Source organism: Hypanus sabinus, chromosome 10 (genome assembly GCF_030144855.1).
Source record: "Hypanus sabinus isolate sHypSab1 chromosome 10, sHypSab1.hap1, whole genome shotgun sequence".
NCBI classification, from domain to species: Eukaryota; Metazoa; Chordata; class Chondrichthyes; order Myliobatiformes; family Dasyatidae; genus Hypanus; species Hypanus sabinus.
This window is the reverse complement of record NC_082715.1, coordinates 80,375,557-80,385,796: the sequence shown is the minus strand read 5'-3', so window position 1 is coordinate 80,385,796 and position 10,240 is coordinate 80,375,557. Positions and strand designations below refer to the sequence as shown.

Here is a 10,240-nt window from a genome sequence, read left to right as displayed (position 1 = left end):
ACCATTTGTCTCCAATTGCACAGTTATTTGTCAGTCGTTGTATCGTTTTTCATAAATACTACTGTATTTTTAAATGCCTTCAATAAATCTCAAGGTGACGTATATGTGCTTCGATAATAAATTTACTTTGACTGATTTTGAAGACAGGTTGATGAAGCCAGTGCAGGGGAATTCTTCTCTCCCCCCTCCCCATGCTCAGGTGAACAGTCCTGGAGATCAGTGATCATCCTCCAGCCACAGCTTTGAGAGTGAGGTGACCTCCCGAGTATTACCATAATCCCAATCATCTGCTTGACCTCCCTCAGCTGAAAATATCCTGAAGAAAGGAGATTAGCCAGGTGCACGTCAGGCTCAGTGATGAACTGAAGTCAGTAAGGTTTAGGACCTAAAACGAAGGCAAGTGACAGGCACTTGGAGTGGCATTGCTCCTTCCACCCTCACCCCGTGCTTGCCTAACGAGGTTACAGTGGGTCTCCTCTGCCCGAGGTCCATGAGTGTGGGCTTTAAGTGACTGGTGTCAGAAGGATGGCTTTCCTCAATAGTCCTTGGAGGAGCCACAACAGTACCTTACCCCTCGAGGAGCCTTACATCTCCGAACAAGGAGAGACAGCAATTGGCATCTACCTGCTGAGCCTGGGTATGTAGAATGCAGGGATTATATGCACGTCACCTGTCTACAGGTTTACAAGTATTATACATACTGTGTAGAAATAGATTATTTACATAGATTGTGGGAGTTACATGGTGATTATACTCTTGTGTACTATTCTTGACTGTTTTGAATGGCATAGAATATGCACAGTAGTGTAATGGTTAGAGCAAGTGCCTTATAACACCTGCAGTTACGACCCCGGTTCGATTCCCGCCACTGTCTGTTTACCCAGAGACCATGTGGGTTTCCTCCCCGTGCTCTGGTTTTCTCCCACTTTCCGGTCATACAGTTTGAATTAATTAATTGTGGTGATGCTATGTTTGCGCTGGAAGATTGTGGGTGCCTTCTGCACGTTCCTCAGACTCTGCTGCTCGTCAACACAAAATGATGCATTTCACTGTATGTCTCGATTTATAAAGCTAATTATTAGTCTCTTAAATAGCACACTAACAGACAGTTTGATCTGAAAACCTATCATCTGCCTGTTTTTGCTCTACCCCTTCCCTTCACCTTTGCTTTATACTGGCAATCTCCCCTCTCCCGTACAGTCCAGATGAAGGACATCATCCTGAAATCCCGACTGTCCATCCCCCCCCCTCCACCACCACTCACACAGATGCTGCTCAACCTTCGCAGTTCCTTCCCACCTGCATTCACTTGTGTTTCAGTGTAACCCTGGCGTCACTTCTCTCTGAGTGGAAACTAGGACTTCAATCCTTTGTCAGACCACCTTCTCCTTTGAAGCCTTCTGACAGATCACAGTCAATTCTCTGTTTCAGTGGGTTTGCAGGCAGAAGATGGAAGTCTGCAGACTCACACACACATACACACCCCCAACCAGGGTTTAACTTCTTCAAGGTCGACAGGAGGCATCAACTCAGTAAGTAGCCTGTTGACTCTCTGCTCCCTCTAGGTTGGCTCTCCTGGTTTGGAAACAGTGTGGTGATCTTTGTGCTCTACAGACAGAGGGCAATACTACAACCGCAAGATTACCTAACCTTTAACCTGGCCATCTCCGATGCCAGTATTTCCCTCTTCGGCTACTCCCGTGGGATTATAGAGATCTTCAACATATTCCGAGATGAGGGCTTTCTGATTACTTCCATATGGACATGCCAGGTGAGCTGTAACAGCCAGTGCAGGCACTGGATTTTCCTTCCACACATTGTCCTTGGCTTCAGCAGTGAGGGACAAGGACTATGTTTCCATGGGTTCAAGTCTATCCCAGAGATTTAAGGTGTGTTCTAGTCCAACCCTTGGAGAGTAGTTCCAAGGCATCAGAGATACTTCAGATGAGCCTTTAAATTGCATTTCCACTAGTGGGAAGACTCCCTGGTGAAACTAAGCAGGTCAGGCACCATTGATGGAGAGGAATAAACAGTCAACATTTCGAGCCGAGACCCTTCATCAGAACTGGAAAGGATGAGGGAAGAAGCCAGAATAAGAAGGTGGCGGGGGGGTGGGGGGGGGGAAGGAGGCCAAGTAAAGAAGACAGGTGAGAGAGAAGGTGGGTGGCTGGGGAAGGGGGGGATAAGGAGCTGAGAGGAGATAGGTGGAAGAATTAAAGATCTGAAGAAGAAGGAAACTAATCGAAGAGTATAGAGGACCATGGAAGAAAAGGAAAGAGGAAGAGCACCGGAAGGGGATGATGGATAAATGAGGTAAGAAGGTAATCAGAATAGTGAATGGAAAAAGAAAGGAGGAGGAATAGGAAGAGAAATTTCCACCTATCACCTCCACCTTCTCACATCATCCACCCACCCAACTTCCCCCTCACCTGACCTCTTCTACCACCTTCCAGCTTGTACTCCTTCCCCTCCCTTACCATCTTATTCTGCCTTCTTCGCCCTTCCTTTCCAGTCCTGATGAAGGGTCTCGGCCTGAAATGGCGACTATTTCCAGTATCTGTTTAAGAACCTGTGATGCTATTTCAGAGGAGAGAGTGGGAGGTTGCTGGCAGTCCTGAATCACCACAATTTTGCTGCAGTTTCTGGAGTCCGGGGGCTTTCTAGAGGTTAATTCAGAAGTGGTGATGAGTGAAGGAGGAGGAATTTTCCAGTCCTGATGAAGGGTCTCATTCCTAAATGTTGACTGTTTAATCCCCTCCATAGACCTGGATGGTGGGGTCCTTAATAATCTACATTCTTTGTGATAAATTTACTTTAAACCCATACATTTTTTGTAATGTTGCAGGAAGCCCACACGGTCACGGGGAGAATATACAAACTCCTTCCAGATGGTGATGGGAATCAAACCCGGGTCCCTGGTGCTGAACTAGCATTTCATTAACCACGATGCGACCATATTGTGAGAGAAAAGGGTAGATTGATAATCTATATATTTTGAAGTACAAATGGAAATCAGTCAGTTAATCATCGCACTGGGAAAAAAGATTTGAAAAACGATATATTTTAAAATCTCATCTAAGTTGCATGAATGTGTTAAAGAATAGTGTGATGTACCATGCCATACATAGAGGTTTTGTGCCAACTATTCCCTTACATAGCCTAGTGTTGCTTTCACCCAGGTGTCTTGACACTATTCATCTGATAGGTACAGGGATTGGAGGGAGGTAGGAAGTAGGTGTTGGGATTGGAGGGAGGTAGGAGGTAGGTGTTGGGATTGGAAGGAGGTAGGTGTTGGGAGTGAAAGGAGGTAGGAGATAGGTGCTGGGATTGGAGGGAGGTAGCAGGTAGGTGCTCAGGTTGGAGGGACAGTCATGAACTGCGAAACACAACGAAGGGTCTTGGCTGTTCTTTTCTCAATAGATGCTCTCTGGCCTGCTGAGTTTCCCCAGCATTATGTGTGTTGTTTGGACTTCCAGCATCTGCAGATTTTCTCTTGTTTGTAAAAGATAAGGGTCGGTTATTTAAAACGGAGGTGGTTAAAAACCTCTCCTCTCAGAGGGAGGAAAATCTGTGGAGTTCTCTGCTGCCAAGAATAGTGGAAGCTGAATCGCTGGATTATATTTAAACTGGAGAGAGATAAGTATGTGAAAGTTTGGGGAATTGAGGGGTCTTGGGAACTGGCACTGAAGAGGAGTTGAGACCTGGGGCAGATCAGCTAGGATTGTTCTGGGTGGCTGGTGTAACGCTTTACAACGCTGGCAATCGGGGTTTGATTCTTGCCACTGTCTAAAGAGTTTGTACGTACTCTCCGCGACCACCTGGCTTTCCTCTGAGTGCTCCAGTTTCCTCCCATGTGCGGACAAGTGAGAGCCAGTCAGTTGTGGGCATGCTGTGCTGACACTGGAAGCATAGTGGCAATTGTGGGCTGCCCCCAGCACAGTGTGTTGATCATTGATGCAAACAATGCATTTCATCATATGCTTCCATATACTTGTTACAAATAAAGCTAATCTTTAAATCTTTAATAATCTTGAATGGCTCGAGGGCCAACTGACCTACTCCTTCTCCCAGTTTCTTGCATTCCTGTGTAATCTATATTCCTTTGTTCTTTCCTGCCTCTCCTTCTCCCAGTTCTCCCCTTCATGATGTTAGAGCTGTTTCTAAACTCAGTGAGGCAGCATAATATATGGCCTTTGTGTTTCAGGTCGATGGCTTCCTCACACTTCTCTTTGGGCTGGTCAGCATTAACACACTGACAGAAATCAGTATCGTCAGGTACATGAAAGGCTGTCACCCATACAGAGGTAACTGTCATAGTTCCACAAAAGGCTCTGCAGATGCTGGAAGCCTACAGCAACACACACACAATATTCAAGGAACTCGGCAGGTCAGGCAACATCTATGGAGGGGAATAAACAGTCAATGTTTTGTGCCGAGACTCTTCATTGGACTGGATTCTGATACCCAGTCATAACCCAAAATATTGACTGTTTATTCTCCTCCATAGGTGCTGTCTGACCTGCTGAGTTTCACCTGCATTTTGTGTGTGTGTGTGTGTGTGTGTGTGTGTGTGTGTGTGTGTCTGTGTGTGTGTGCCGTTAACTATAGTTTTAACAGTTTTCTTGCAATGAAATGTTGGTGGGTTAATGGTGAATGGGAGGAGGAGAGGGGTTGGTGATGCAAACTGGGATCCAAGGATGAGAATGGGTGGAGATAATGGGAATGGAGGTGGGAGTACCAACATGGAGGTGCAGGACAAGACTGGGAAGTAAGAGATAGGGTTAGGAAGTAGTTTGGGAGAGTAACTTTGGGAAACACAAGTATGGGAATGAGCCTGGCTTTATAAGGCACTGGTGAGGCCTCATTTGGAGTACTGTGAGCAGTTCTGGGACCCCTTATCTATAAAGGGGTGTGCTGACATTGGAGAAGATTCAGAGGAGATTCTCGAGAATAATCCCAGGAAAGAAAAAAGTAACAGGAATTTTCGATAGCTCTGAGCCTGAACTCACTGGAGCTTAGAAGAATCAGAGGGGATCTTATTGAAGCCTCTTGAATATTAAAAGGTCTAGAGACTGGATGTGGAGAGGATGTTTCCTATGGTGGGAAAGTCTAAGACCAGAGGGCACAGTCTCAGAATAGAAGGATGTCCCTTTAGAACAGAGATGAAGAGAAATTTCTTTTGCCCAAAGATGGTGAAATCTGTGGAATACAGAAGGCTGCAAGGGTCTTGTCATTGGGCATACTTGAAGCAGACTTTGATGGGTTCTTGATTAGTAAAGGTGTCAAAGGTTACAGGGAGAAGGCAGAGGAAGGGGGTTGAGAGGGAAAATAAATCAGCCATGATGGAACGATGGAGCAGACTTGATGAGCTGAATAGCCTAATTCTGTTCCTGTGTTTTATGGTCTTATGTATTGGAGAACGGGGGATTGGAATGGGCTGGTGCGTGGATTTAACAATGGGTTTGGGAAAATGGGAATGAGGTGGGAATTGGAGAATGGGAAGAGCAATAGAAGGGGAACGGGATGGGATCTGGAAAGGAGAATAAGAACGGGCTTAAGGATAGAAGAATAAGAAAGAAGATTAAGATGGAGGAATGGGATGGGCATGAGAGAATGGGGTTGGAAATAAGGATTGGAAGGGGTTTGTAGATGAAGATTTGCACCTGGGTTGCTGAAATCGCTGATAGGACAGAGACCTTTTAGCAGAGACGGAGATGGGAAGAACGTTGTGGAACATTCCTGTCTCTAGGTCCTGGTCCTCAGTCTAACCTTGGTGTGGTATCTCCACAGCTCACTACATCAACAATGGGAGTATAATCATGCTGCTGACACTGGCCTGGGCTGCTGCTCTCTTCTGGTCTGCAGCACCGCTATTTGGCTGGGGGAGTTACACAGGTGGGATCTTGTTGACTGATCACTGAGTATAACCTATGAACCCACTTTGAATGATTACTTATTATTATTTTTAATTGATTTTGTTATTTCCAGTTTTTTCTTTGGAACATTGGTTGTTTGTCAGTCTTTGTGTAGTTTTTCACTGATTCTATTGTGCTTCTTTGTTCTACTGTGAATGCCTGCAAGAAAATGAATCTCAGGGTAGTGTATGATGGCATATACATACCTTGATGATAACTTTACTTTGAACTTTGAGGGTTCCTGCAGCTGTAGATTAACCTCTAGCAAAAATACCCACTGAAAGACACACAAGATATCAGACAAAAGATACCACCGTGGGGCCCCACGGTTAGCATGGCTCTATTACAGTGGGAGTATCGGAGATCACAGTTTAATTCTGCTGCTGTCTGAAAGGAGTTTGTATGTTCTCCCCATGAAGTGTGTGGGTTTCCTCCGTGTGCTCCGGTTTCCTCCCACAGCCCAAAGATGTACTAGTTAGTAGGTTAATTGGTCACTGTAAATTGCCCTGTGATTAGGCAAGGGGTGAGATAGGTGGTTACTGGGTGGCGTGGCTCATTGAGCTGCAAAGGCCTCCTCTGCTCCATATCTCTAAATAAATAAATAACATCAGTATAACGACATTTGATTATTAACGATCAGAGATACTTGAAGAAGCATTTGAACAGGCCAGGTTGGCTCCATTCATGTCCTCATTGGCTGTGGGAACAGTGCACTGTGATAATGAGACATGTTAGACCCAGGGTGGCGAACCTTTTAAAGAGTGTGTGCCTAAATTGGCAACAATCTTCTAAAAACCCTTCTTGCGTGCCATAGTAATTTTGATCATAGATTATTATTGATTAATAATTTATTGTTATTGAGAGATACAGCTCAGTAATTGACCATTCCAACCAAATGAGTCTGCACTGCCCAAATGCACCATGTGACCAATTAACCTACTAACCTGTATACATTTGGACTGTGGGAGGAAACCAGAGCACCCAGAGGAAACCGGCACAGCTACAGGGAGAACGTACAAACTCCTTACAGTCACCAGCTCAGACCCAGTCTGGTAATTCCAAAACCAGTAGAGTTAGTTAGTTAAACCCATCACCCTACTAGGGCGTAGACCACCAACAGTAGCTCACCAGAGCCCTTTGTCCTGGGCCAGTCTTTCAAGCTGTCCCCAGGTATAGCTCATCTTTAAAAATCCTTCCTCTCCCCAGGATGAGGTCTTTGAGTTTCTCTTGCCATTTCTGTAGCTCTGGGAGTTTCCGGGATGAGGTTGCTAGCCCTGAGCCCACCCCTCATCGTTTTGCAGCCAGTCTTGGGACTGTCCAAAGAAGAGGTTTAATCTGTGGACCAAGACAGTTAATCTCAGACACTGACAGTTAGTCAAGAAACCTGGACTGTTAATCTTGAGTTTCAAACCGTTAATTCCAAAATCCTGGCTGTTAATTAGTGGATTCAGACTATTATCCCAGTTAGATCTTTAGAGCTTTGAATTCAGTTTAGAGAGGCAATTTGTACCACGAACCATAGGGATTGTCATAAAAATCAAGTTTCACTGTTCAGAAGGTGAATGTGTTTGTATTTAGTACCTTCTGCCTTTGTGAGTTCGGGCCAATGTATGAATCTGAATCAAGTTTATTATCACCAACAGGTGTCGTGAAATTTGTTTCTTGTGTGGTGACGGTGCAGTTCAGTACATAAAAATTACTACAAATTACAAAAAGAATATATTTAAAAAACTATAAAAAGAAGGTAGTGTTCATTCCTTCATGGACCGTTCAGAAATCTGGTGGCAGAGGTTCCTAAAAACATTGAGCATGTGTCTTCAGGCTCCTGTAGCTCTTCCCTGATGGTAGAAATGAGAAGAGGGTATGTTCTGGGTGGTGCCTGCCCTTTATGACGGAAGCCACCTTTTTGAGGCATTGCTTTTTGATGATGTTGGAGTGGTGTGGAGGCTGGTGTCTGTGACGGAGGGAACTGAGTTTACAGCCCTGCAGATCCTGTGAATTGCTGCCACCATACCAGACGGTGGTGCAATCAGTCCAAAATCTCTCCGCGGTACATCTGCGGAAATGTATCGCTGCATTGATGTATGACTCTTGTCATCCACTAAGGATGAGCTGTCAAGGCAAGTAAAATGTTAGGAAATTATTCTCCTCTATTACTCCATCTCCCTGTTTGTCACTCTCCCTCTCTGATTCCTTTACACAATCTTTCCTTCCAACACAGACCGGCAATACGGAACATGTGAGATCGACTGGGCCAGAGCAATATTCTCCACTGTTTACAAGTCCTACATTATCTCGGTCTTCGCCTGCTGCTTCTTTCTGCCGGTGGTTGTCATGCTTTTCTCTTACGTCTCCATCATCAAGACGGTCAAGTCAAACCGGGCATTGATGGGGGGTGCCGAGGTGGGGGAGCGTCAGAGGAAGATGGAGCAGGACGTGACTCGGGTGAGCTGTGTGACTGTGTGGGCCCTTGGGTTGGGAGGATAAAGTTTGTACCCCTGTCACAGACTCCATCGTATGGGCTGCAGACAGCGTGAGTGTGTCACAGGGCAGGATGAGTGTGTCACAGGGCAGGATGAGTGTGTCACAGACTCCATCGTATGGGCCGCAAACAGTGCGTCTTCACACAGGTGGTGTCACAGGGCAGGGTGAGTGTGTCGCAAGTTAGTGAGTGTGTCACAGGGGAACAAGTGTGTCACAGGACACTGAGTGTATCACAGAGCAAGGTGAGTGAATGTGTTGGGGAGCATGATGAACGTGTCACAGTGTAGTGTGAGTGTGCCTCAGGATAGTGACTGTGTCAGTGCAGTGCGAGTGTGTCAGAGAGCAGTGAGTGTGTGTGTTCCTTGTCTCCCCCCACTGGAGGGACACACTCCCTATGCCAGTACTGGCTGGTTTGAAGTACGAATGCTCTGAATAGTCCGATGCTGGAAGGAGGGAGGCCCCACCGCATGTCATCCGATGCCATGTTGTGTTGCTGGACTGTTCTGGAATGGAGTCAGGGGATGGAAGTGCTTTGGTCACGAGTTCTCGACACTACATAGACACCATGCAGGTTTGAAGATATTAGCTGAAAATGTTACTGAGCTGCACCCCTCTATGGTTACAGGTCTCCATGGTGATCTGCACAGTGTTCATCGTTGCCTGGTCACCGTACGCGGTGATCTCCATGTGGTCGGCGAGCGGCCGATATGTGCCAAAGCTGACAAGTCTGCTAGCCAGCCTATTCGCCAAGTCTGCCAGCTTCTACAACCCCCTCATCTACTTTGGGATGAACTCCAAATTCCGACGGGACATACGCATGCTCCTGCTCTGTGCCTCGGACAAAGAGGGAGTCAGACTCAGACAGATGAAGTGGAGCCCGGTGCCGGAAGTGGCCGTGCCCAAGGGCAGTCTCCACTCGGCAGGCGGTGAGAGGGAATGGTCCCATCTCCCCAACAGCGAGAACTCCGGCTACGTGTGTGAGAGGTTGTAGCTGTTGGCCACAGACTGCCCCTGTGTGAGACACTAACCAGAGAAGGACACTCCCAACAGGAGACACCACCTTTGCAGTTTACTGTGGTGATCTGCACTATATGTGCAACATAGTTAGGGGTAAAGAGAAACCTAGTGAATATTTCTTACTGGAATTGTCGGCCACCAGGTAGAAACTAGATGGCAGAACTAGAGACAAATAACACCCATTCAGTACCCAGACCTGGAGTGGGGACGGGTCTGTAACACTACAGGACCATTCAGTACCCAGACCTGGAGTGGGGACGGGTCTGTAACACTACAAAACCATTCTATACACACACTGGAAGTGGGGACGGGTCTGTAACACTACAAGACCATTCTATACACACACTGGGAGTGGGGATGGATCTGTAACACTACAGGACCATTCTATACCCACACTGGGAGTGGGGACGGGTCTGTAACACTACAGGACCATTCTATACCCACACTGGGAGTGGGGACAGGTCTGTAACACTACAAGACCATTCTATACACACACTGGGAGTGGGGACGGGTCTGTAACACTACAAGACCATTCTATACACACACTGGGAGTGGGGATGGATCTGTAACACTACAACACCATTCTATACCCACACTGGGAGGGGGGACGGGTCTGTAACACTACAAAACCATTCTATACACACACTGGAAGTGGGGACGGGTCTGTAACACTACAAGACCATTCTATACACACACTGGGAGTGGGGATGGATCTGTAACACTACAGGACCATTCTATACCCACACTGGGAGTGGGGACGGGTCTGTAACACTACAGGACCATTCTATACCCACACTGGGAGTGGGGACAGGTCTGTAACACTA

The 10,240-nt window shown here is 46.6% G+C and overlaps 1 protein-coding gene across 1 annotated transcript; it reads left to right on the top strand.

The window, feature by feature from the left end:
* The first annotated feature begins 525 nt into the window (after window positions 1–525).
* Window positions 526–9,390, top strand: LOC132401332 (opsin-5-like). Its single transcript, XM_059983460.1, has 6 exons — window positions 526–637; window positions 1,566–1,771; window positions 4,205–4,304; window positions 5,791–5,895; window positions 8,137–8,360; window positions 9,025–9,390. Exons 1-6 carry the CDS (start codon window positions 526–528, stop codon window positions 9,388–9,390), a joined length of 1,113 nt encoding a protein of 370 aa, XP_059839443.1.
* The last annotated feature ends 850 nt before the right edge of the window (window positions 9,391–10,240 follow it).

Coding starts and splice junctions, on each gene's coding strand:
- LOC132401332 (XM_059983460.1), top strand. CDS start 526: ATGGCTTTCCTCAATAGTCCTTGGAGGAGCCACAACAGTACCTTACCC. Junction 638..1,565: donor CATCTACCTGCTGAGCCTGG/GTATGTAGAATG, acceptor TGCTCCCTCTAG/GTTGGCTCTCCTGGTTTGGA. Junction 4,305..5,790: donor AGGCTGTCACCCATACAGAG/GTAACTGTCATA, acceptor GTATCTCCACAG/CTCACTACATCAACAATGGG.